This window comes from Melanerpes formicivorus, unplaced genomic scaffold (genome assembly GCF_026170545.1).
Source record: "Melanerpes formicivorus ecotype bairdi unplaced genomic scaffold, bMelFor1.0.p_v2 SCAF_2, whole genome shotgun sequence".
Classification (NCBI taxonomy): Eukaryota; Metazoa; Chordata; class Aves; order Piciformes; family Picidae; genus Melanerpes; species Melanerpes formicivorus.
This window is the reverse complement of record NW_027142354.1, coordinates 50,018,914-50,046,615: the sequence shown is the minus strand read 5'-3', so window position 1 is coordinate 50,046,615 and position 27,702 is coordinate 50,018,914. Positions and strand designations below refer to the sequence as shown.

Here is a 27,702-nt window from a genome sequence, read left to right as displayed (position 1 = left end):
CTTGCTGCTGAGTGCAGACCGATTAGTGGGGCAGCCATGCAGTTTGAACACTGGCAGCCTTCACAGGGAGGAAGCTAATCACTGCTAAGGAGCTTTGCATCAGAAGCAAAGGTATGAAAAGCCTTGATTACACGGACATCTCAGTGCCTTGGAATGCCAGAGAAACCTTTTGGCTTGCAATTGTAAATCATGTTTCCCAAGAAATATGACTTAAATATAACAAAGCTATTGTGTTCTAGGACAAGATAGAAGCTGCCCTAAGTGACTGCAGCAAAGGTATGTCTTGTTTCTATGCTGTTCTTGTGCCAGATCTTTCATGCATTAATTATGGCAGTTAGTGCTTTACTGCAGAGCTGTACTTTTGGGCATAGGATCTGTAAAGAATTCAAAGAAAAGCTGTGATGGAAGACACCTGAATCTAGAATTACTGTATTACTTAACTGACAAAGTGTCTATCAAACCTTTCCTGCCTGTAATATTTTGCTTTCTATTCTCTTGGGACAATGAGGCTGCTGTTTGTTTATACTTCTTTCTAACAGGAAGGTCTTTTTATTATGGAAGCTGTTTCCTTGCACCTATCACTTTAAACCTACTTCAACCTGCCATTTCCTCCAGATCTTGGTTTAATTTCCAATTCCAAAGAACCATGAGGCCTTACAGAATTAGAAGTATTATCAAGCCCCTTTTATGCAAGGCTTTTGCTTTGTCATAGGGCTTATACTCTCTCATTCTTGTCCTGCATAGTTTTTCTCTCTGCAACTTCTGCTGGAAACATTTCAGTTGTGCATTGCTTTATTGCATCCACCTACTCGCCCATGCTTGAGTATTTGTTAAACTCCCCATGACAGCTGGGGGAAAAAAGTCCAAATTACCAGTCAGAAAACTAATCTAATGGCTGCCTGCCAGTTCTGCTTGTACAGTAAATAAGAGTCTGTGCATGCTAAAAGCATTCTTGAAGGTAACAAATTGTAGCTGGCCTCTGCCACTTTTAGGTTTTGCCTTGTTTTGGTGGTGTTGCATTTTGAAAAATACTCCTGCTCATTTTGTTGTGGCTGAAAGGGAATCAGTCTGCTTTGCAGCACTGAGGCTTAAACCTACCATGGCTTGACACTCCCCAGGGACTTGGCTCACAAACTGCAATGCAACACTTGAAGCACAGCGGAGCAATTCACACTAACCTGCGACTTGCTGACTGTAGCATTGTCTTTGTCCTTCCAGAAGAAATAAGGTAGAACACTTAGCTAGAAAATCCTAGGCTTACTTGTCCCAAGAAACATTTTAATTCATCAAATGGGCAGTCCTTTATACTCCCTCTTTCTGTGTTGAAGAATGGATGAAGAAATTCTGAAGAAATTACCATTTGCAGGTTAAGTTCAGCATTCAGCCTTAACTGCATCTGTAAACATGGTCATGGCTACCAAGGGGATAAGGAGAGGAAAAGCTTACATTCAGTCAGTATTACCCCTCTGCTCACTTGCAGAGCTAATGTAACTGTTTGTGGATTCCCAACCCAATTTTGACTGTTGGATATTAAATTTAAAATAATACCAGTAGTTCTCTGGGAGTTTGTCTCAACTTGAAGTGAGAAAAGCAAGGAAATCCTTATTTTCCCTGTTATGTGTAGCTTTAGGTATATTTAACTTCAGCTGTATGCTTATTAAATACACAAAAGGTGAAAAACACAGGCCCTTCAAATTTCTGAAGCACCTCTTAGAAGCTCTGCATAAACAGTGTTTCAAAATCAAGTGTCTGTGCATCATAAATCACTTCTGTGGCAGATTGTGGACACTGAAGGAAATAGGATCCTTTGCTTTCACAGGCAGATGTATACCTTTTCTCAGTCATGACTTTTAAGCTGTGATTCTGCTTGATCCCAAACTACCTTGTAAAATTTGACTGTTAAGGGTTTAACACACTTAAGAAGGGGGTGTAGAAATGTTTCGAGTAAAATGCTGTGCTTTGGTTTCCTCTTCTAGCAGTGGAATTGGATCCTAACTATATTAGAGCTTTGCTGAGGAGAGCAGAACTGTATGAAAAAACAGAAAAACTAGATGAAGCTCTGGAAGATTATAAGGCAATCCTAGAAAAAGACCCATCAGTTCATCAAGCCAGAGAAGCTTGCATGGTAAGCCTTTTCAGTATACTTTGGCCTAACTTTCAACCGAGGCATTTGCTTTGTTATTGTAAACATTCATGGCTGTTTATGCAAGCAGCTTCACATGCAGTGGTCATAGCTGTTTCTGCTGTGTCTGAAAGTGTAGTGTGTTTCTCATCTCATTTTATGTAGGGAAGATGACATGAAGTGCAACTTCCATGACAAGTCTCACGTCCTCTTTTTACCCTTTGTGAAAGGAGTGAAAGTAAATTGTGTTCTGAGCTGTAAGCAGCTAATTGCATGTTTAGCTATTGACTAGCAGAGGTGTGCACACACTCTTCTAGTTTTCTGGTTGAGGCTGTTAATTGTATTTATCCCTGTGCTAGGAGAGCTTTCCTGATCCATTGTTACATTTTAGTAGCCATTGTTTCAATACACAATGAGGGTGGTGAGACACTGAAACAGGTTGCTAAGGGAGGCTGTGGATGCTTCCAGCCCAGAGCTGTTCAAGGCCAGGTTGGAGGAGGCCTTGAGCAGCCTGGTCTAGTGAAAGGTGTCCTTGCCCATGGCAGTCAGGCTTGGAACTAGATGATCTTCAAGGTCTCTTCCAATCCAAACCATTCTATGAATATGCATCTGCAATTTGGAGATGAGCATGCAAGCTCCCTATAATACAGTGCTTGGTAGCTGCTGAATTAATGGGAGCCTTGTTTCCTTTCAGTACTGCTTTTCTGATTGGTACATTTGCAGTTGATTGCCTTTATGGCATGATTATAAAATAATTACTTTTTTTGAGTACTTGATTATGTAACTTTGAGAATGGCAGAGAGAGGATTCTGTCAGTCTGTATCTGCTTTTGAAGAGCCTACTTTTAATAGTTGATATTTTTGTTTCTGGATTTAGCTGTTTTCTGTTCTTGTGCTCCACAGTGCCTTGTGTGTGTGTGTTGGCCACTGAGTTATTTTACTAATAGTGGCTGAGGTCTGCTATTAATCTTCAAAAACTTAGCCTTTCACTTGGAGGAAAGGCACCTTGTGGTTGCTAGCAGAACTCTCCTGATGCAGTCAGTTTCTTTGTTCTAAAAAACCATAAATAATAATTCTGTGGCTTACTCTTTTCCAGTGTTCACTTTTCCTAGATTCATAGAATGGTTTAGGTTGGAAGGGGTCTTAAAGATCATTTAGTTCCACCCCTCCTGCTCTGGGCAGGGACACCTTTCACTAGGCCAGGTTTCTCAAGGCCTTATCTAAGCCGGTCTTGAATGTCTCCAGGGAGGAGGAATTCACAACCTCCATGGGAAACCTGTTCCAGTGTCTCACCACTCTCACTGCAAAGAATTTTCTCCATTTTTAATCAAATTACAAGCTCTTCAGGAATAAATATTTCTTGCAAAACCTTTGCCATATCTCTGTAAGTGTAAGGAAATGCTTTGAAAGCTTCCTTGGGCTTGAGGACGTGTCAGCTTGGGTGAAAAAAGGTAAACCCCCAGCAGTTCCTGAAACCCCAGTTTGACATGTAAATAATCCCTGGTCAATGGGGATTTTAAGTCACTGACACAGCCTGCTGGTTTGAGGTTTTAAGTAACTCTTTGTGTAAAATACCAGCAGGAGTGATTTTTTTTCTAGTGATATTTAGTATGTTAATGCTCACTGTGGAAAATAGCTGTGGATTTGACAAGTGCAGAGGGTCTTTTCACAGGGGTGGTAAGAAGAGAAATGTATTTTGTGCAGAAAGCTTCTCTTACAGGCTGCTGGCTGTTATTATGTTTGAAAAGAGGTGATGAAGACTGTGTTGAAAGAACAAATGTGGTAAAGGTGTAGCCAGACAGCCTGTGCTTTTGAGGGAGCATGTGCCAAAGGAAGGTAGCCATTATAGAAAGTACAGAGGTGGTCACTCTATCACATTGGGAGCTTCAGGTCGTGGCAAGTGAGTGGTTTAAAAGCACTGGAGAGCTTGGAAATAGCTGACCATCTTCTGCAGGGAAAACAAGAGCTGAATTACTCTGTACTTCCATTTTAAGGTAAATCAATGCAAATTTCAAATGCAGTTCTTAGCTGGGCATTTGCCATTTGCCAAAATTTTACTTTGCTTATCTGACTAAATTTTCAAAGGGTGTCATTATTTTAGTTTAGCTTCACAGCAGAGAATCTGCAGCTTATTTTGCCCTATTAAAGAAAAAAAACAATTATTTGCTTCACTCACAAAATTATCTCTAAAGTCACTTTGAATATGTTGATGCAGGAATAGTTTTGAAGGGCTGAGGTTTTAATTGCTTTAACTCTGCATTTGGGAAAATAAATAATTAGTGATTTCCATCCCCTTTCCCCATACTGTGGTGTTATAAATGACAGATTAGAAACTGCTTTTGTAGCATATTAGGCAAGAAGCCTTGCCTGGAATTACTTCCTCTGGGACAGGATCAGTTGCACTGATAGCAGAAAAATATTCTGCTTAATGGTGTAGCTGCTGTTAGTGGTGAGGGTATGGTTTCACAAGGCAGCTTAACTGATCCACTAACTATGTGCTGCTGACAGCTGTCCAGTTGCTTTCCTTGTGCTAGCACTGGTACTAGCTGATGTCCAACCCTGGGGATGGCTGATTCTAGCTATGACTCTAGCAGACAGCTAACTGCTAAAGAGGAACACAGCAACACACAAGCAAAAGTCAGCAACCAAAATACTCTTATATTGCCTTGGCTTTTTGCAGTCAAAAAAGTCCTCCTGTAAATGCTAGTGAGGAGGAAGAAGATACGGTCAAGGCATTGAGGGAACTGGGGCCATCTCTTTTGGCAGCACCCACTGACAAGGTCAGTTCACTGTAATGTGAAACAACCCCCTGATGCTTGTTGCATGCATCTGGTTGAGAGCAGGAGAGCACTTCATCACCTAGCTCTTGGCAATGGCTTAATGAATGACAGGCTTGTCAAACATCATTACTTCATGGGTAGTGAGTGTGATGGGTCCACCATAGCCTGGAAAAGAGTATTTGTGTTGGCCTTGTGTGTAGTCTCCCAGCTGAGACTATGGCTTATTTGATTTAGGAATTCAGCCAAGGAGTCTGCTGACATTTCTAAAGGAAACAATGAGTTTGGTGGCTGTAGCTTGTGGTCTCTTTGCATTAGGCTAGCTCCAGAGTGTGAGGCCCAGTGTAACCTAGCCAGTTACTTGGTAAAATGGAATTGGTGTATAAGGAGTGTATTTTAACAGCTCATCATACAAAGAACAGCAAAGATCAGGCAGGTTGTTAATAAACACCAGTCAGGACTCCACAGGTACAGATAATCATAGAATGATTTGGATTGGAAAGGCCCTTAAAGGTCATTCCTCTCCCCCTGCCATGGCCACCTTCTACTAGACCAGGTAGTTCAAAGCCTCATCCAGCCTGATCTTGAACACTTCCAAAGAAGGGACATCCACAACCTCTCTAAGCAACATGTTCCCATGCCTCACCACCCTTATAGTGGAGAATTTCTTCCTCATAGATGACTTGGGAGCACTGTCAGTAGTTGGCACAAAATGTAAGGAGTTTAAAATCTATTTTGGCAGACTGGAACCTCCTGAAGGTATGGATACAATCCTTTGTCCCTCTTGCAAAACCACAATTTTCTTTTGCTGAGAGCGCCTATAAATAATCCCACAAAAGAGCCCTCACTCAGTAACCAGTGGAGGTTTGGGCTAGAAGGGAACCACAAACAGTGCTGCTGTTCTTCCTGGCTAATTTTCAGGAATGTTTTAGAAGCATCAGTAATTTATTCTTCATTTCTGTAGCTGGGAAGTACAGAGGTTGACTGTTACATACACCTTCTGCTCCTTGACCTCATTTCACTCGGCAGAGGCTTTAGGCTTACATGCGGTGCAGAACACTTTGTACAAAATGCCCTCAATTTACACTGCAGTGGGATTTAGGACATTGTGCCCCAAGTTGCTCTTGTTCTTTGTCAGGTTTCAGAGTAGAAGCAATCTTATGAGTCTGAAGCTTAAAACTCACCTCTGGAAAAGTTAAGGAAATACTGGCAGCTACTTTCACACCCTGTAAAAATCATCATCATCATAAATCTCTACATTTTGTGATAAAAAGCTAATTCCAGCTGTTAATACTGGCTCCACTTTGTGGTTAGCATATCTAATTTGTAGGAGACAAACTTTGCTTTATTTTAAGGTGAAGTGCACAACTCTGCAGAAATATGGCAGCATTTTTATCCCCCTCACTGGTAATGAAGTGATGCACCGAGAGAATCTCCCAATTAGCCTCATCCACTGTTAGAGCAAATAGAATAGAATAGAATAAACCAGGTTGGAAGAGACCTTCAAGATCATCACGTCCAACCTATCATCCAACACCACCCAACCAACTAACCCATGCAACCAAGCACCCTGTCAAGTCCCCTCCTGAACACCTCCAGTGATGGCGGTTCCACCACCTCCCCAGGCAGCCCATTCCAATGGGCAATCACTCTCTCTGTGTAAAACTTCCTCCTGACCTCCAGCCTGAACCTCCCCTGGCGCAGCCTGAGACTGTGTCCTCTTGTTCTGGTGCTGGCTGCCTGGGAGAAGAGACCAACCTCAGCCTGTTTACAACCCCCCTTCAGGTAGTTGTAGAGAGCAATGAGGTCACCCCTGAGTCTCCTCCTCTCAAGGCTAAGCAGCCCCAGCTCCCTCAGTCTCTCCTCATAGGGTTTGTGTTCCAAGCCCCTCACCAACTTCGTTGCCCTTCTCTGGACACATTCCAGCAAGTCAACATCCTTCCTAAACTGAGGGGCCCAGAACTGGACACAGTACTCGAGGTGTGGCCTAACCAGTACAGTGTACAGGAACACTGCTTTAGGGAATGTCATGGTCTTGTTAAAGGACAGTTTACAGATATTACATGCACAGTAGTTCTTTGCTTTGATTCCTGATTTGATAGCTGCTCTAACATTTCAGCGCTGTTTATACTTCAGAGTACAGTGTTAGCGTTTGGATTTAAATCCTAGTGTCACACACTTCAGTTATTTTTGATGTCTTCAATGCCCACTGAAACAGTTTGAAACTATGTTTTGTGGTCAAATGGGCCCTGTTGATGCTTTCCCAGAAAGTGTTTAATTATATGGTATCACTCTGTAGGCTTTGGTTTTTTAGCAGGTGTGTAATAGTGCTATGTGAATTTCAGCTTCAACACAGTTTTTGAGGGATTGGCAGGCCAGGTGAACTCAGTTATCAAAGGAAGCTGTACTTTGAGATAAGTATCATAGATACTGGATAAATACCTGTCCTTATGGACACCTTTCCATAGATTACTAATATTCCAAATACATTCCTGGAGTGAGAAATGCTAAATTTCTGGAACAATGGAATCAGACAGACAAAACATGGATCCAGATCAAGGATTTGTGTCTTCATTTCCCACCAAAGCTTAATGTTCAAATGGGAAAGACACAGGCTCCACATGCCAAACTCATCCAAGATTCAGCACATCTCACAGCCACAATGCAAACTGAATTTAGAGCCTGGGGACATCTGCACATGTTTTCATGCAGGCTTAGGTCTAGATCTGCACCCAACTTAATAAGCCCCTCTGGGTCAGCAGGAGTCAGATGAGGTCTGACTGGACTAATTAGATCTGGCTCACTGGTGGTGATGCTGGGCCTGGGCAGGTTTCAAGCTTAGCCATCCATGTATCTGCATTTTGTTCCTTAGTACTTGTTTTTCTGTATTCTTTTCCTGAGGTATCCCACCTCTCTTCCCTATCATTAGGGAAGATGAACTCTACTTGTCTGTGCTCACCAGTATGTCCTGCTTCAAAGAGGAGAGGACTAGCCAGGCAGTGTTGTCAGTGGGCTTCTTCATGAGGTGAACGTCTTACTTCCCTGTGGCAGTAGCATCAGGACAACAAACCTGTCCCTGATGACTGGAGTTGTAAGCGACAGAAAATAACAAGGCTGGAAGATGAATTGTTTAACTATGTTGAAAAGCCAGTTTTTGAAAGGGCAGTGTGCAGTGAATCCCACACCTGTTACCACAGTCTGCAACTGTAATTGATTTACTGGTAGCACTATTACAGCAGATCTGTTTTATTTGCTATGACCTCCTCAGCAAAGAAGAGATAGCATAATTATGCATATAAGTGCATGCTGGACTGCCAGCATTACACATTGCTAAGCATAGCATAGAAGCTTGAGATAGTACTTCTGAAAGACGTGACAGAATGTGTCTAAAATGGGACTGTCAGTTGTACTGTGGCTCTGTTAATGTTGTGCTTAAGTGATGACCAGAAAATGCAAACTTTAAATGATACTATGGTAAATTGAGTTGTACTGCATAAAAAGTTCTGTGTAAGGATGGGAGGGGAGTCACAGCTCTTCTAGGTACAAATGGGAGGCTCAGAAGGTTAGGAGTGCACAGAAACCATGCAGTTGGGCAGTGCTCAGTAGAAACTTGGGGTGCATTTATTTGTGATGGTGCAACAGATTTTAACATTGGTGCCAGTTCTAAGAAGGGAGAAAGCTTGTCAGTGAACTGTTGCTTGGACTGTACCTTGCTCAGGATGAACTGTTGGGAGTGCCCTTCATGTGTTGAACTGCCCATTCAAGGCCCTCCTGTACAGTATCCTCTCCCCTCAGAACTATGTTGTGTATTACATATATTATATATTAAGAGGCTGCTCATTTGACTATGTTGTGAAGTTAATTCAGTGATCTTCTGATCAAACATTCATGGTTAGAAGATCTTTGTGTTGTCACAGAGTGGATTCTGAAGTGCAGTGCCACCAAGAGCTGCCTTAATGGGTGTTTTCATTACACCTGTTGTGCTTGCTCAGTCACTCTAGCCTCTTATCAAGTTTAATGCATGCAGCAGGGGGAATAGGGCTAAAATATACATTAATTGTAAGTCTCTCTTAAATACCATAAGCTTTTCAGTTAAAATTCCAAGCAAACATCAGATCTGGTTTTCAGCAGTACATGTGTATGCCTATATGAAACCCACAAGTTTTGACTTACTGTTGCTGTCAGCTGGTGGCATAGGATGAACTACAGGTTTCCAATATAAGATGAAAGTGTGGTTTTGACATAAGGATTCCTTTTAAGCCATAAGGAATGTATCCTGGGTATGTGTTTGAGGATTCCATTAGCTTAGCCTGCAATTATTGGAAGTATGAATCTGATTCCAACTGTTAACCTCTCTCCACAGCGATTGCCCAGACAAATCGAAGAGCGGAATGAAAAATTAAAGAAAGAAATGTTAGGTAAGTAGCATGTACCTATAACACACCTGAAAATCTCCCTGGTTGGCTAGAAAAATGAAAAATGCATAAGTAGACTCTCTTGCATGAAATTTAAGGATGGATTCTTAGAGTAAATACTTTATAGAATGGCTTAGGTTGGAAAGGACCTTAGAGATCATCTACTCCCAACTTCCATGTCATTGACAGGGGCATCTCGCAGCTAGACTCAGGTGCTTAAGGCCACATCCAACCTGGACTTGAACACCCCCAGGAAGGAAGCATCCACATCCTCCCTGGGCAGCCTGTTCCAGAGAATTCTGTGTTAAATTGAGTCCATCATCAGTAAATTTGCTGACAACACCAAGCTGGGGGCAGGAGTTGATCTGCTGGAGGGTAGAGAGGCTCTGCAGAGAGACTTTGACAGGCTGGACAGATGGGCAAAGTCCAATGGCATGAGATTGAACACATCCAAGTGCCAGGTTCTGCACATTGGCCACAACAACCCCATGCAGTGCTACAGGCTGGGGTCAGAGTGGCTGGAGAGCAGCCAGGTAGAGAGGGACCTGGGGGTACTGGTAAATGGTAGGCTGAACATGAGCCTGCAGTGTGCCCAGGCAGCCAAGAGGGACAATGGCATCCTGGCCTGCATCAGGAACAGTGTGGCCAGCAGGAGCAGGGAGGTTATTCTGCCCCTGTATACTGCACTGGTTAGGCCACACCTCAAGTCCTGTGTTCAGTTCTGGGCCCCTCAGTTTAGGAAGGATGTTGACTTGCTGGAATGAGTCCAGAGAAGGGCAAAGTTGGTGAGGGGTTTGGAACACAAGCCCTATGAGGAGAGGCTGAGGGAGCTGGGGTTGCTTAGCCTGGAGAAGAGGAGACTCAGGGGTGACCTTATTGCTCTCTACAACTACCTGAAGGGAGGTTGTAGACAGGTGGATGATGGTCTCTTCTCCCAGGCAGCCAGCACCAGAACAAGAGGACACAGTCTCAGGCTGTGCCAGGGGAGGTTTAGGTTGGATGTTAGGAAGAAGTTCTGTACAGAGAGAGTGATTGCCCATTGGAATGTGCTGCCCAGGGAGGTGGAGTCACCATCATTGGAGGTGTTCAGGGGGAGACTTGATGGGGTGCTTGGTGCCATGGTTTAGGTGGGTTGGATTGGTTGGATGTAATGATCTTGAAGGTCTCTTCCAACCTGGTTTATTATTATTTCACAACTAGACTCAAGTGCTCAAGGCCACATCCAACCTGGACTTGAACACCCCCAGGAAGGAGGCATCCACATCCTCCCTGGGCAGCCTGTTCCAGAGAATTCTGTGTTAAAACAAAACTCCTGATTGCTTGGTTTCACCTACAGTGCTTTCTGACCCATATAGTTCTCCCATACAGAAAAGGCTATTAGTTAAAATAAAATGTACTCAAGACCTTCTAAAACAATTTCACATTGATGCCATGTAAAAGCAGGAGAAAATGCTTTGAAACAGACCAACTACTCTGTCCTTTCCCTCTGCAAGCAAATTTTCACAGGAAACATTCACATGAAAGGGATAAACCAGGGCTTCCACTAAACCTTTACCTAAAAGAAGTCAACCAGCTGGAATAACTGAGCATGTTTGATTTAGGGTCTGGAGAAATAAATTTGGTTCTTTTAGTAGCACTTCCAACTTAGAGACCTCCAAGTCTTTGTGTTTACCATGATTTATATAGGATTTCAGTCCTGTTTGTTTAGAGGCTGAATTATACCCACCTAGTGTTACTAACAGGCATCTTGTCTTGCTGGGAGTGGAATTAGAGTTCCTGACTGTGTAGCTTATCGTTGTTTGCAATCCTGTACCAAAGGAGGCTCTGACTGTACTTGTTTGTAGAAGAGAGAGTTCAATCAATTGATTTGAATGTATCTACCCTCATCATCATGTTGTATGGTATTGTTTGGGTAATACCTTTACTGATGTACTTCAAAGGCATAACTAGCTAAATAAGATTCCCCAAGTATAACTGATTCTCATGTGTAATGTTAAGTACAAAGCACTTCCTTGCTTTATGGCTACAATAAGGGGTTCAGAAGAAACCTGCACCTAAAAGGACTGCTCTCCAACACTGTCTATTGTTTCCTGGCAAACAGGGTTTGTTAATTGTTAGAGGTTCAGATAATGTATAAGCCAATCTGAGTGTAATAGCATAATGTCATATGACTAAATAGCTCCTGCTCCACCACCATTTTTGCACTCATCCCAGAGCCAGGGGCAAGACCCTCACCAGCCAAGATACCACACAGAGGAGCTCAGCCCCAGTAAGCACACATAAATGATATTGGAGTGACCATCAATGCTCTTCCTACCTAACCCGGGGGGCCACCAGGCCCCCCGGCCTTTTGTCACCACCACCATCACCCAGTGTGCACCATGGGGGCTCACCAGAGATGAGAGGAGGATCCCTCAGCCCAGATGGGCTTAGCTTGGGGCTTCTGCCTGTCCTGGAGGGGATTAAAAAGGGGAGTGGGTGGGGAGGGCCAAGTGGCCACACCTGGGGTGGGAGGAGACTCCAACAGAGCCCAGGTGCTCTGGGATTTGAGGGGAAAATTGGGTGGATGAGGGGCTTTCAGGGTGATAGGTAATGATAGGACTAGGGAGAATGGAAAAAAAAAAACATAGAAATGGGTAAATTCAGATTCTTCCCCATGAGGGTGGTGAGGCACTGGAATGGTTTGCCCAGGGAGGTGGTAGAAGCCTCAACCCTGGGAGTTTTTAAGGCCAGGCTGGATGTGGCTCTGGGCAACCTGATCTAGTGTGAGGTGTCCCTGCCCATGGCAGGGAGGTTGGAACTGGATGATCCTCGAGGTCCCCTCCAATCCCAACAATTCTATGATTCTAAAACAATTTTGCAGTTCAGGCTGAATGTTAGGAAGAAATTCTTCACAGGAAGAGTGATTTACCATTGGAATGTGCTGCCCGGGGTGGTGGTGGAGTCATCATCCCTGGGAGTGTTTAAAGTAAGACTGAATGAGGCAGTTAGTGCCATGGTTTAGTTGATTAGATGGTGTTGGGTGATAGGTTGGACTTGATGACCTTGAAGGTCTTTTCCCAACCTGGTTAATTCTGTGATTCTGTGACATTTTGGTGGGGTGGGTTGGTTGGTTTGGTTTTTTAATAGAATCTTTTAATTAGTTCTGTTTAGAAGACCCCACAAAAGGGCAGAGACAAATGACAGTATAAGATAAACTGGCTGTCCCTAACCTGTTTGAGAAACAGCTTTCCGTAGTTAATGCTACTCATTGTAGGTGTGACAAGTAGTAGAAGAAATGCTATTTTAGGATAAGCAAGCTTTGAAGGTTTGGTTTGGGATGGGAGAGGGGAAGACAGTGTCGTGCTACTCTGCATAGAATCAGGTTAAACAAACTCAGTCTTGTAATGCTAATCCTTAAAATATTTGGGAAGCAGAGACTGCTTCAAAGGCTTATGCTGAAACTGATGTTGTTTTTTTAACTTGCTGTGCAAGGAGTCTGATTTGCTCTTGCTTTGTACCTGTTTTGACCTAGTAAAGCTGCAATCAGGCTTTCTAGAGCTTTACATTATCAGAGTCCGTTTCCAGCACTGTACTTAGAACAAGGCATAAATAAAGGAAGGGTGAGTGTGATAGTGCTATAAATAGATGACAAATGCAGAAAATCTCCAGAAGGATCAAGCTCTCTTGTAGGACATGGGATGAATTTTAATACAAGGTAATATGAAAACAACTCCTGCTCTTTTTTTGAGCTCTCCCTTTGTTACCAATGTCTAAAGGGCTTCACTAATCACAGAGGGAAATACTATAACAAGAAATCCAGCTTTCATACTGCTGGGTTTTGCCTAGATTTCAGACAGGATGTGGTCTTTTAACAGGTGTTAATCCAGTCAGTGGCAGTTAGGATTTAAGAACTGAACTGGTCTTCTGGAATTCTTAAGACAGGCATCCCTCCTCAGTGACATCACATAGATGCAAGGAGATAACAGTGATGTTTACTGGTGTAAGTAGCCAGGCAAACCAGACTAAGAGGGGGGTAGTACAGCTTGTAACCCTGTGTTCATCACAGCCTTTGCATGTGACAGGATTCACATACATTACACAGAGATCATTACAGTTATGTGGTGTCACGTGGGCAGGTGATACTGCATTCTTAGCACTGCTTGTGATCATCACTACTGTACTACTCAGCCTGGAGAAGAGGAGGCTCAGAGGAGACCTTATTGCTGTCTACAACTACCTGAAAGGAGGTTGTAGCCAGGGGGGGGGTTGGTCTCTTCTCCCAGGCAACCAGCACCAGAACAAGAGGACACAGTTTCAAGCTGTGCCAGGGGAGGTTTAGGCTGGATGTTAGGAAGAAGTTCTTCACAGAGAGAGTGAGTGATTGGGCATGGGAATGGGCTGCCCAGGGAGGTGGTGGAGTCACCATCACTGGAGGTGTTTAGGAAAAGACTGGATGGGGCACTTGGTGCCATGGTTTAGTTGATTAGATGGTGTTGGATGATAGGTTGGACTTGATGATCTTGAAGGTCTTTTCCAACCTGGTTAATTCTATTCTATTTTAATACCAGGTGAGGATTTTTTTCTATAACACATTTTCTTGCTAGAACACTTGAAGTTAAGTTAGGAATGTGGGCAATAAGAAGGCTAATATTTTTATGTGGTGGGTTTCTGTGGGGTTGGTTTGTTTCTTTGTTTGTTTTAATAAAATGCCCTAATCTTGTTGTTAAGAGAGGTAGCAGTGACATGGATCAAATAATAAAGGCCTGGGAAGGAAATAACTTGACAAGGTTTACACAATGTTGCCATTCTGTCTGGGGTCAAGTTAAAAATCATTTACAGTGGAAGAAGGGGGATTAGGTGGAAGTTCTGAAGGAGTCAAAGAGGATAAATGAACAATGTGTTGGTTAGCAGAATACTTTGGATTGTTTTTATTGTACAATATTTTTGTTTTAAGCTGTTTTAACTTTTCTTTTTCAATAACTTCATTAATGCTATTTGACAACTGAGTAGTGTCAGAATAGATAACTGCTTGTGGTAATCTGCTAGGAAGTTATCTGCCTACTGGTTAAGCAATGCCAGATGTGCAAGGATTCATTCTTGCCTTCTCACAAGGGAGTCAGCTCAGGTGTCTGGCTTGTACCCCACATTTTCTGATTCCAGGAGAGGAGTCAGATGCATCCTAACAGTTCTAGGCTAGGCCTGCTTCTGGAGCACAGACACTAAAATCAGTCACCAACAAAATCTTCAGAAAGAATGGCACAGTTCATTCTTTGGCTCCTTTGAAGCTTGGATACTGAATTCTTACCTCAGTCAATGAATCATCCAGTAATGCTGCTTTTCAAGGCCTTTATTCTTTAACTAAAACTAATCCCTGGTATACCAAACTAACTAACACTGGCATGAAAACTGCAGCTGTGCACAGACTAACTGAACTAAATGGAGTGCATCTTGCTTCTTCCCCAAGTGTGTTTCCTGTTTTCCAGTGCTACAGCTTGTTACCACATAGTTTGTCAGAAGCTGAAACCACTTCTTAAGTGATTGTGTGTAAATAAATCAGAACACACATTCTTGGCTGGATTTTTCTTCCAGACTACCTAAGTATGAATTCTTCTCTGTGCATGTGGTTAATGAAGTTCATGTCACTAGAAAAAACATGCTTTGTTTCCAAACCAAGTCCATTTCTGCTATGTCTTCTGCAAGGGTCTAGCTTTTGCAAAGTTGCCATCTGTATTTAAAGTATTTTCATATTTTCCATTCAGCCTTTGCAGGGTATTGTTGCCACTCACCACTGAGGTTTGCTAACCAGCAGGAGCAGGGAAGTCATTCTGCCCCTGTACACTGCACTGGTTAGGCCTCGAGTACTGTGTCCAGTTCTGGGCCCCTCAGTTTAGGAAGGATGTTGACTTGCTGGAGCATGTCCAGAGAAGGGCAACAAAGTTGGTGAGGGGCTTGGAACACAAGCCCTCTGAGGAGAGGCTGAGGGAGCTGGGGCTGCTTAGCCTGGAGAAGAGGAGACTCAGGGGTGACCTTATTGCTCTCTGCAACTACCTGAAGGGAGATTGTAGACAGGCAGAGGTTGGTCTCTTCTCCCAGGCAGCCAGCACCAGAACAAGAGGACACAGTCTCAGGCTGCGCCAGGGGAGGTTCAGGCTGGAGGTCAGGAGGAAGTTTTACACAGAGAGAGTGGTTGCCCATTGGAATGGACTGCCTGGGGAGGTGGTGGAGTCACCATCACTGGAGGTGTTCCGGAGGAGACTTGACAGGGTGCTTGGTTGCATGGTTTAGTTGGTTGGGTGGTGTTGGATGATAGGTTGGACACAATGCTCTTGAAGGTCTCTTCCAACCTGGTTTATTCTATTCTAAACCTCTGAGTTTCACCTTAAAGCAAGCTTGACTTTGGAAGCAGCTTTTGCATCCATCTGGCTCTTCATGCTTTCATAACACAAGCATCCTCTGCCTTAGTGATTGGACATGAACATACATTGACCCTTTTCTGTATTCTTGTTTTGTTTCTCTTCTGACTTGAAAGCCAAAGATTTCCAGCCATTGTGCAACAAGCTAGTCTTGTTTAGAGAAACTGTAATTACTGTGGTAAGTAGGCCCAGCTCCTTTGGAGAGAGAGTGTGAGCAGAGGAAAAGCTGGAATAGTTTTAGCAAGGTTTAGCAGCTTGAGGGCTGTGACAACAGGTTTCTGCATGGCTAAGTATATTGGATACAAAGAAATGGGATGAAATATGCCAATCTGAGTCACCCATGTTACACACAGCTTTTGTCATCTCTAATTAAGAACTATTGGGACTCTCAGCTTAAGCTATAAATGAGAGCATTGCAGAAAAGAGTGAAATGTACTTGATTGTCCATGTGATTCATGGGGAGAGCTATCAGAGTGTATCACCCTGGGCCCTTCTTCCAGTAAGAGATTTTTCCAGCTACTTGAGACCAGCAAGGATGTTTATTAGGCTTAGTGTCTAAAGAACTTGGGGGTTGGGTACTGAAAGGTATGTTGTATTTGCTAACAAATTGCTGAACCCAAGTACTTTTCACTTTAAATAGCTCAAACCAGAGCTAATACACAGTTGCTCTAATTCAGCCCTTCCCATTTAGGGAAGGGAAGAGGAGTTGCCCTCGCTCTTTAAATTGCTTAAGAATTGGTGTTGGTAGTACAGAAAGTTACAGGGAGATGAGACCTCATCATGAAAATTGCCCTATATAAAACATAAAAATGAAAAATCTTGAACAATACCTAGAGTTTCAACCTCCAAACACCACCTTAACACTAGCAGCTGCATCAGAATTACTGCCAGCAAGACTAAATAGCAGTTAATTGTGGCTGTTACAGCTTACTGTAAACCATCACAAATCTGTGTGTGCATCTGCCTTTTGCAACAGGGTGTTCCATTGCACTTCAGGTGAGTAATAAATCACAGACTTCTGAGCCCTAAATTGATTTTTCACCAGTTCGTTTTCTTGTTAGCCTCCTGAATGTCGCTTTGCTGGAGGAACTTAATGGGCTGGAGTTCCAGGTGAAAAGTAGACATAGGTGCTCTGAAACAGAAAGAACAAGATCAATGAAAGATACAGTCTTGAAAGGCAATGTGACCCTGCTCCAGGACAAGTGAGTCGTTTGATTGCTGGGAACTCATTGCAGCTGAGTCACAGCTCCACATGCCTTTTTCCTTCCTTCAAGCACAGTCTGTGTTTTAAGAGAGCTTTTGTGTTTTAAGAGAGCTTTTCTTTGAGGAGAGGGGGGAGGTTCGACTTAACTACAGATCTTAATTTAGGGATGAAAGGAGAGTGGGGGAGGAGGAAACAGTGCTTTCCTACAATGATGGGTTTATGTGTGCCAGGACAGCGGGAGCAATGCTTTGGGCTTGAGTTCCTGGAAAAGGCAAAGCTTTCTTCTGTTCCATTAACAAGTTCTTAAATGTGGCTGCACCTAAAGGCATTGCTCTGTGTGGATTTAAGTGGGAGAAGAGGAAGCTGACCTATGACTGTATTGTTTTAATTATTCAATCACAGGGAGATAAAGAATACAGTACTAAATATATCATATGATCTTTAGCTTCTCCCAGAGAGCTGGCTTAGCTGCAAGAGAGAATACCAGGGCAGTTGTGTGTTTATTGGCGCTGGTGTGACCGGAAAAGAGCCATCGCACTAACTCCAGATAGAAAGGACCTTTTCACAGCTTCCTGAAACAGGCAAACTGCTCTGCCTGCTCCTGAGCCAGCTGCAGTGCCTGGATAACTTGTGAATGGTTTACAACTGACTCTAGCAATGCCAGACTATGTCAGGATTCTTCCACCAGCAGACAAAGACACTTCTCACTCCAAACCTGAAGCTAAGCAATGACCAAATGTTTTAAGTACAATAGCAACCATTCATCCCAGTCATGGAGATGAATGCAAACAAGTTCATAGTTTAATAATCAAAATGCTCTTAGGATGCACTATTAAATTATGAACTTAAAAGTTAACTTCAACAGGATGTAGCTTTAAGAAGAAAACAACACACCACACCACCAGCACAAAGAAGCTAATCCTAGCTGAGCCACTTACTGGAATGACTTTCACCAGATCACTCAAGCACCTCACCTGATGATGCACACACAAATAAAAGAGGACAAATTCTATCCCTCCAACTTGCTGCTTTTGGAGGGTCAGGCTGTCTGGGTTTCTCCTGTGTAAGGCCATGCAATCAATGTACATGTTGACTCTCCAAGAGTAATACTGCTTTAAAATAATTACACACATCTCTGAAAAATACCCAGGTGTGACCCAGCTCTTTGATGCAGTCTCTCGACTGCTGTGGAGTATTTAGCAGCGCTGTAGTATCACAGTACTACAGTATCACTAAGGTTGGAAGAGAGCTCAAAGATTGAGTCCAACCTGTCACCACAGACCTCATGACTAGACCATGGCACCAAGTGCCATGTCCAATCCCCTCTTGAACACCTCCAGGGATGGTGACTCCACCACCTCCCTGGGCAGCCCATTCCAATGACGAATGACTCTCTCGGTGAAGAACTTTCTCCTCACCTTGAGCCTAAACCTCCCCTGGCGCAGCTTGAGACTGTGTCCCCTTGTTCTGGTGCTGGTTGCTAGAGAGAAGAGATCAACCCCTTCCTGGCTACAACCACCTTTCAGGTAGTTGTAGAGAGCAATGAGGTCACCCCTGAGCCTCCTCCAGGCTAAACAATCCCAGCTCCCTCAGCCTCTCCTCACAGGGCTGTGCTCAAGGCCTCTTCCCAGCCTTGTTGCCCTTCTCTGGACACGTTCAAGTGTCTCGATGTCCTTCCTAAACTCAGGGGCCCAGAACTGGACACAGGACTCAAGGTGTGGCCTAACCAAAGCAGAGTCCAGGGGCACAATGACTTCCCTGCTCCTGCTGGCCACACTATTCCTAATGCAGGCCAGTAATGCTGGTAGTTTCTTTATGCAGGACTGAGTTGTTCCTCAGAATGAAATGTTAGTCTTTTTCCCCAGCTGTTACTGGTTTTTGTGTTGTCAGTGAATGGAAAAACAAAAGTTCCAGCTGAAATTTGGAAATGTGGTTTAAAAAAACAGGCTATTTTGGTTTGTGGTGATGGTGTTTTAAGCTGTCTTGAGCTGTTGCTAGATTGTTGCTTCCGTGGGGTGAGTTCAGACCTGGGGACACATCTGCTTTGAGCAGGGCCACAGGCCTGCTGGGTTGTGCAAGGCAGATCTCTTGATCTGTTTGTACTCTTTGCGACACAAATACTGCTTGGCTCTGTCTGTAAAGAACTTACATGGGGCTTTGTTCCTTATGTTTCTGTGCTTTATCACTGCTGTGAAGTTACTGCTTCTGTATGGCTTAGCAACAAAGACTGAATTAAACCCTGGCTTGGTAACATTGTAGTGAGGAGACATAGTGGCAATAGCACTGCTGGACAGAAACAGGGTTTCAAACAAACCCAAGAACATAGGAGAAGCAAAGAAACTACATGGTTAAGTGTTCATACAACCCTGCAGTTGGATTCTGATAATGTTGGTTTAGAAATAGGAATGCAGGTGAAGATGACTGGAAGAACAGAACTAGAGGAAAGATGACTAGAAGAAGACTTGAGATGCCTTGCTGAATGTGCTCACATAGTATCATAGTAGTATCATAGTATCAGTCAGGGTTGGAAGGGACCACAAGGATCATCTAGTTCCAACCCCCCTGCCATGGGCAGGGACACCCCACACTAGATCAGGCTGGCCAGAGCCTCACCCAGCCTGCTTGCTCTTAAACACCTCCAGGGACGGCACCCCAACCACCTCCCTGGACAACCCATTCCAGGGCTTCACCACTCTCATGGTGAAGAGCTTCCTCCTCACATCCAGCCTGAATCTCCCCACCTCCAGCTTCATTCCATTCCCCCTAGTCCTATCACTACCTGAGATCCTGAGAAGTCCTTCCCCAGCCTTCCTGTAGGCCCCCTTCAGATACTGGAAGGCCACAATTAGGTCACCTCGGAGCCTTCTCTTCTGCAGACTGAACAGCCCCAACTCCTTCAGTCTGTCCTCATAGGAGAGGTGCTCCAGCCCTCTGATCATCCTCGTGGCCCTTCTCTGGACACCTCCCAGCACCTCCATAGCCCTCTTGTAATAGGGGCTCCAGAACTGGACTCCAGGTGGGGTCTCACCAGGGCTGAGTAGAGGGGGAGGATCACCTCCCTTGACCTGCTGGCCACACTTCTCCTGATGCAGCCCAGGATCTGATTGGCTTTCTGGGCTGCAAGTGCACACTGAGAGCTCATGTTGAGCTTTTTGTCCATCAGCACCCCCAAGTCTCTCTCCTCAGGGCTGCTTTCCAGCCAGTCACTGCCCAGCCTGGATTTGTGCCTGGGATTGCCTTGACCCAGATGCAGGACCCTGCACTTGGTCTTGCGGAACCTCATGAGCTTGTCTTGTGCCCACCTCTCCAGCCTGTCAGGGTCCCTCTGGATGGCCTCCCTTCCCTCCAGTGTGGCATTTGCAGGGTTTGCTTACGTGATTGTGACTGCTTCAGCTGCTCAGCTGGATTTCCTGTGTGCCAGCTGTTGGGGCTGTTGGGTTTGCCCCGCTCTGTGCATGCACAAAGCTCCCAGCAAGACAATGCATTGCCTTGAATAATTGTGTGTGTGAATGCCAGCCTAGGGTAGGCTTCATCTTGTCAAACTTCTGTTTGTTCTTTGGGAAATAAGTCTACAATTGAGCAAAGAAGCCAGGAGGAGAGCAATGTTTTACTTGAAAAACAAGACTATCTTCCTTCTTTGTCTAGTCTTGCCAGGGCTTGTGTTTAGCCAACACTGCAGTTTTTACTTCTGCTTCTTGTTTCATTTTATGTATTTTACCTATTCTGTCATCTCTGTATACTTTAAAGGATATCCCTTTGTTGCTCCTCCTGTATTGTAGGTGATGATAAGCTTCATTTTCTGGAGTCAGAAGGCATGTATGACACACATTGATGGAAGCCTTTAGATTTTATGAGCTGTCATTCCCTATTACTGTTTAACAAACATTGTTAACTATAGCTGTTTAGAGAGTTAGTCCTGGAGAGCTGTCCTGTTGCAGATGAGTTAATGTCATTCCACATGACCCCGTGGTGAGCTTTCTTGCAGACAAAAGGGCAGGGAGTTGTCTTCTTCAGATGGCATTGCTTAGCTTGCAGGTGCAAACACAGGTGCAAGGGGTTCTTGTTTTATTATTGTTATTATTCCTATCAACAGAGATTATAGAAAGGGATTGTTAATAATTACAAATGAGCAGTCAGAACTTTGGCTGTCATTGTTATCTTTCAGTAGTCTAGGAAACTGGGTGGTTGTAATACCCCTGATTGTTTATGGAGCTGTGGCTGCATCAAAAATAACCAGAACTGAAAGCTTTGTGTTAGACAATCGAAAGCTGGCAGCTATCAGAGTTGGATCCAAGTGTAAGCACAGGGAATACCCGTGCTTTGCTGTGAGCTGGGATGCTTCTGGCTAGCTGGAACCACATAGACATGACTGTCAGCAGCCACTGGCCCATCACTGGAGCTGCCTGACAAACCATTCAGAGCCACCTTGGGGATGTGTTTTCAACTCCAAAGCTAACAGTAACTGCAGCACAATTGGGATTTTGTTTATTAGTTCCTCTTAAGAGCCTGGATAGTCAAACTGCAGAGGTTTCCACAGCATGTAACTTAAATGAGGTTGGACAGATGGGCAGAGTCCAATGGCATGAGATTGAACACATCCAAGTGCCGGGTTCTGCACATTGGCCACAACAACCACATGCAGTGCTACAGGCTGGGGTCAGAGTGGCTGGAGAGCGGCCAGGTGGAGAGGGACCTGGGGGTGCTGGTTGATGGTAGGATGAACATGAGCCTGCAGTGTGCCCAGGCGGCCAAGAGGGCCAATGGCATCCTGGCCTGCATCAGGAACAGTGTGGCCAGCAGGAGCAGGGAGGTCATCCTGCCCCTGTACACTGCACTGGTTAGGCCACACCTCGAGTACTGTGTCCAGTTCTGGGCGCCTCAGTTTAGGAAGGAGGTTGACTTGCTGGAACGAGTCCAGAGAAGGGCAATGAAGTTGGTGAGGGGCTTGGAACACAAGCCCTATGAGGAGAGCCTGAGGGAGCTGGGGCTGCTTAGCCTGGAGAGGAGGAGACTCGGGGGTGACCTTATTGCCCTCTACAACTACCTGAAGGGGGGTTGTAGACAGGCAGAGGTTGGTCTCTTCTCCCAGGCAGCCAGCACCAGAACAAGAGGACACAGTCTCAGGCTGCGCCAGGGGAGGTTCAGGTTGGATGTTAGGAAGAAGTTCTATACAGAGAGAGTGATTGCCCATTGGAATGGGCTGCCTGGGGAGGTGGTGGAGTCGCTATCACTGGAGGTGTTCAGGAGGAGACTTGACAGGGTGCTTGGTTGCATGAGTTAGTTGATTAGGTGGTGTTGGTTGATAGGTTGAACGTGATGATCTTGAAGGTCTCTTCCAACCTGGTCTATTCTATTCTATTCTATAAATGAATTAGTAGAGCTGCACTGTGTAGTTGGGCATAATGCAGTGGGAGCTTTCTCTGTACTTAATGTGTTGTCTCTCCTTTTCCTTGTAGGCAAACTGAAGGATCTTGGGAATTTGGTTCTCCGCCCCTTTGGCCTGTCAACAGAAAATTTCCAGATAAAACAGGATTCATCAACTGGTTCATACTCAATCAATTTTGTTCAAAATCCAAACAACAATAGATAATATTAATTCAGTCTAGCTCTGCTGGCCTTCAGGTTTCATGACCGTGTGCTTGCACGTACCAATAAAAGGATTCAGCCAACATTCTTCACGCTCCCCAAGTGAAGATAAGACCCAAGCATATTCATTTTCCTGCTTGTGAAATTATTTACAGTGTGGATGTAAAGCAAGTCATTTGACTTCTCCTAGTGGTACCTGTGCCCAGTGTGTCATTTTTACTTTGGTTTATTTTCATTTCTTCTCTTGCAGTGTTTGGCTTATCCAAGAGTCTGGGCCATTCTTTTGGCCCAGTCAGTGCTGACAAGGAAATTCTAACAAGCAAGGCAGTTGAATCAAAATGCTGATGCAGCTGCAACCAAGCAGGGTGGGTTAACTGCAGCCACCAACCAAGCCCCACACAACTGCTTTCCCACACCCCTTTAGTGGGATGGAGGAGAGAATCAGGAGGGTAGAAGTGAGTAAACTCCTTGGTTCAAATAAAGACAGCTCAGCAAAAGCTGCACCCACAAGCAAAGCAATACAAGGAATTCATTCACCACTTTGCCCAGGCAGGTGTTCAGCCATGCCTGGGAAAGCAGAGCATCATCACATGTTAGGGGGGGAGACAAATTCCATCACTCTGCACGTCTCTGCCCCCTTCCTTCCTCCCCCAGCTTTCTATGCTGTGTGTGATGTCATATGGTATGGAATAGTCCTTTGGTCAGTTGGGGTCAGCGGTCCTGACTCTGTTCCCTCCCCTTTTTTGTGGTGGAGTTGTGTGAGGAGTAGAAAAGGTCTCAGTCCTGTGTAAGCACTGCTCAGACATAACTAAAACATCTCTGTGTTATCAAGGCTGCTTTGAGCACAAATCCAAAACATTGCCCCATACCAGCTACAGCGAAGAAAATTAACTCTACTGCAGCCAAAGCCAGCACGCAAAGAACAAAGCCTAATGGTGTCTTGGGGAATTAATGAATCTAGCAGAAGCACTTCTCCATGCTCAGCAGGTGGATAGGACTGACAGCATGCATGGAAGCAAGCCAGTGTCTTCTGTGGAGTAATTTCTCTTTGTAATAAAGGCTTGGTATTTCTGTTGGTTTGTGACGTTCTTGCCTTATTTGTCTCCTTCCCATGGTGGTACTGTTGTATAAAATGCTTACAGCCACCCACAGATAGTACACTTGGCAGACACTAACTTGATGTGTTTGATTATTTTTCTCTCCCTTGCTTATATCCATGCCAGTACATTCACCTCAGGCCACCCTTACACCACACTTTATTTTGCATTTTTTCTGAAGGCAACAAGGAAACTTTGTGCCTATAGAATAGAATAGAATTAACCAGGTTGGAAGAGACCTTCGAGATCATCATGTCCAACCTATCATCCAACACCATCTAATCAGCTAAACATAGCACCAAGCACCCCATCCAGTCTCTTCTTAAAGAAAACACCTCCAGTGATGGCAACTCCACCACCTCCCCAGGCAGCCCATTCCAATGGCCAATCACTCTATGAAGAATTTCTTCCTAACATCCAGCTTAAACCTCCCCTGGTGCAGCTTGAGACTCTGTCCTCTTGTTCTGGTGCTGGTTGCCTGGGAGAAGAGACAAACCCCCACCTGGCTACAACCTCCCTTCAGGTAGTTGCAGAGAGCAGTAAGGTCTCCCCTGAGCCTCTTCTTCTTCAGGCTAAGCAACCCCAGCTCCCTCATCCTCTCCTCACAGGGCTTGTGCTCCAAACCCCTCCCCAGGACACGTTCCAGCAAGTCAACATCCTTCCTAAACTGAGGGGCCCAGAACTGGACACAGGACTCAAGGTGTGTATATATATAGAGAGAGAGATTTAAAGGTATATATATCTGTATATATAGAGATATCTGTAATGGTACCATAAAATTACATTTGCTTGACTGAAATGTGCTCATATTACAGAGCTGCCTAATGGCAAACAAATCAGTGATGTTAAAGTTGATTGCTAATGACCTTCATAGTACTCTGGAGCTTGAAGACTTTGATGTGTGTGTGTATATGTATATATATATATACACACACACATATATATCTATGTATATATATATAGATATATCTATGTGTGTGTGTGTATATATTAAGTGCTGTTGAAATAGTTGATTAGACCTTTTGGAGAAGGTGTCTTTTGTAATTAGTATTTGCTGGGGTTTCTATTGATGCTGAAATGTTTGTATTGGAGGCAGATTTTTCAGTTGTCTCCATGCAGATTTCAATAGATGATTCAATTAAATAATTAGTGGTGGCTAGCTGTAGGTCATTGGTTGTCATCTTGAATTTATCTCAGGAAGCATCCCTGTGTGTACTTAAGGAGTGAAATTCTAGAGCTCCATGCCTCCACTAACATGCCTGAAAGGAAGAGTCTCTCAAGCATTCTTGGTGCTTGTGCTTCATTTTTGTCTCTGCAGCTGTGGAGGGGGTTTCATTGTTGGTTAACTCTCTCTCTTGCTGCGTTTTCAGTTTTGACTTTGTGGTGACCTATTTGTAAACGATCTCAAATCTGCAGTGAGTGTGTATTAAATGTGTGGGAATTAAAATGTCATGGTCAAAAGAAGCGAGAAGCCCTAATTCACAAGGAGGCCTGTGCAGCCTGTAACATCTTCTGCATAATTAAAATGTCACTGAAGTAAGAGCGAGCAAACAGCCTCCAGGATTTCCATGTGCTGAAACTGTAACTGGGCCCTGCTTTTGCTGGAGTAAAGTTTCTCATGTGCAGGGCTGAATTTCCTTTATTAATAAAGTTTGTGAGGTGCCTGGGAGGAAGGTTCTAAAGGAAGAAGGATTTTGCTCCTCCGCAGCCATGGTGCTGCTGGGGAGGGGTTTGCCAGCCACAGGCTGGGTGTGTCAGACTTCCAGTAGGGGGCTGAGCTTATGCAGGCAAAGTGGGAATGTGCTGGGAGGAAAGGGTACTCACCCACGAGGTGCAGGTCCAGCTAGGATAATTAGCTGTGAAACCACTCTCCTTCCTGAGCCAAGCTCCTCAGATTCAGGGAAGCATTACTAGGCTGGGACTACTAGAAATGCAAATAATCTTTCCTGAAACCTGGAACACTTTGGATCAAAGGCGTCCAAGCCGCTTCAGAGAAGCCCTGGGCAGAGGCAGAGCTTGGAAGAAGCTGATAAGCTTGGTCGCTGACTGTGAAGCAGCTTAGGTCTGTGCCCTGGGTTTCACTTGACTGCAACATCTGCACACACCCTTAAACCATACATCAATGGAACCACTTTGAAGCTGCAATGGATCCTTTAAATTTTATATTGTTGTTATGACCAATTGATTGCTCTCTTTACACACACTGTGTGTATCTATTATTGACCAGTGTATGACTGTTGTGCAGTTATAAGCAGAGGCTTTTGGCAACCTGCTGCTTGCCTTACAAATTACTTCAATGACAGATATGCTTCCTTCCATTCTGTCCCTGCTTCACATCTTACAAGGGCTGGAGGGCTGCAAATGTGCCTTCTTGGATGGAGGCTGCTTCACTTACTCTGGAAAATAAAAGCATAACAAAACTTTGGGAATTAAACCTGTTGCACAAAGACAGCATGAAGTGTGCAGCCTAGCCTAGCCAAAATGCCTAGTTTAAAACTGAAGGGAAGAACAAATGATGCTGAAAGGTTGCAGCTGATTGGCTTTCCATCCCTGTGTTTGTAATTTAATTGCATTGTGTGAAAGAGGTGGGTCAGTGTCACTGGAAATGGGGCATGCCATTGCTGAGGATTCAAAACTCTAAGCCACACCTACTCACAGCGGCACTCCAGCTAAACTACAGACCTCTGAAATGTCACCTGCCATTTCAGATGGCAGCAAGTTCTTCAGCAGCTTCTCCTCCAGGTAAAATGCCATTTAATGGCCTGAAAGAGGTCCCTTTGCATTGTGCAAATTCTGAGCAAACTGCATTTGTTTTGCCTTTCAAGGGACATTTGTGAAGGCTTTTGAAGTTAGTCATCCTAGCTAAGTACTTCCTCCTGGTGTAACTGGCCACAATTCCACTGCAGTGCCAGGGTGGTTTAAGTCACATGTGTTGAGCTTACAACCTCTAATAGGAAAAAATTACTACACAAACCATAGTCTTTTAAGTAAGTGCTCTTACACCAAGTTCCTTGCTAATTTGCTCCAGTAGTTACTCACCATTAACAACCATGTGCCTTTTGTCCACTTCCAGTTGTCTGTCCTCAGCTCCCAGCCTTTGTTCCTTCTTACTCTGCCTGTGAAATTAAAAACCTTTTAGTACCTGGCCTCTTCTCCCTGAGCATGTCCACAGTAATAAAGGGGCCTGTTGGTCTTCTCCATGAGCTGAACAGAAAGGGCTGCTGCAAGTCTCTCCCTACAAAGAACTTCTGATCTCCATAGTGATTGTGTTTCAAACCTTCCCTTTTTTGATGTTTAGGAAGGACATTAGAACCAACACTGAGATTTGTCACCCTGCTGCTGTATGCAGAAGGAATGACATTCTTCTTCTACTCTCAAAGGTGGTCTTAACCTTCTGGCAACAGAAGAGCTAAGTTGTAGACCTCTCCTCAGCCTTTTCTGAGGTAGCTGAGATACACACTCCCCTTTCTTGCAGCTGTGGACATTTTCTTCCTCGTGATAATGCAGCTAAAAGAAGAAGTCACGTTTTGTTTGGCAGGCCTGGCTAACTGAGCAATAGATCAATTTCTGTGTGTTTCCTCACCAGGCTATTGATTGCCAGCATCTTCAGGAGTGACTTCAGATTTGCTTCTCAGTCACTGATGAAAGTGTCAAGTGGTATGAGTTCTAGCAGTGATTTGAGCAGACTGTCAGCAGTGATTTGAGCAGAATGTCACAGGAAACATCCCTGTTTGAAGGACAGTGGGGAAGTGTTTGAGATCTGTCATCTGTCTAGGAGACCATCTTAACCCACATGTGCAACACTTACTTTATATTGTAGATGGTTCTCTGTAAATGTTGCATTGACTGCAGAGTGCCATGCCACATGATGGCTTTATAATTAGACTTACTAAGCCTGGTTGAGTGACAAAGCCTATTTTTGATGGATTTTAATTGCATGGTTGCCATCCTTCCCCACTGTTGCTCCACTGACCAGACATTAAAGGCAAAGTGGGTGAACCAGCTGGCTGTTTTAAGCTAAATACCTGGATTTATTTTCAGCCCTGCCTGGTTGCTAACAGAATGGCAAATACATCATCCCATTTGCTTTAAACTGAGAAGTACCAA

The 27,702-nt window shown here is 44.3% G+C and overlaps 2 protein-coding genes across 3 annotated transcripts in view; one reads left to right on the top strand and one right to left on the bottom strand.

Moving 5' to 3' along the window:
* TTC1 (tetratricopeptide repeat domain 1) overlaps positions 1-23,575 on the top strand; it is a 39,160-nt gene extending 15,585 nt beyond the window's left edge. For both annotated transcript variants that reach the window (XM_068159746.1, XM_068159755.1), the window contains exons 5-8: positions 240-276; positions 1,977-2,125; positions 9,262-9,316; positions 22,369-23,575. In XM_068159746.1, the coding sequence (XP_068015847.1) occupies positions 240-276; positions 1,977-2,125; positions 9,262-9,316; positions 22,369-22,502 (375 nt within the window). In that variant the 3' untranslated portion in view covers positions 22,503-23,575. The remainder of the gene's footprint in view (positions 1-239; positions 277-1,976; positions 2,126-9,261; positions 9,317-22,368) is intronic.
* A 2,218-nt stretch (positions 23,576-25,793) lies between these two features.
* PWWP2A (PWWP domain containing 2A) overlaps positions 25,794-27,702 on the bottom strand; it is a 40,253-nt gene continuing 38,344 nt past the window's right edge. The window contains exons 3-4 of the mRNA XM_068159687.1: positions 26,635-26,711; positions 25,794-25,991 (exon numbers count right to left, since the gene is read on the bottom strand). Of these exons, the coding sequence (XP_068015788.1) occupies positions 25,983-25,991; positions 26,635-26,711 (86 nt within the window). The 3' untranslated portion in view covers positions 25,794-25,982. The remainder of the gene's footprint in view (positions 25,992-26,634; positions 26,712-27,702) is intronic.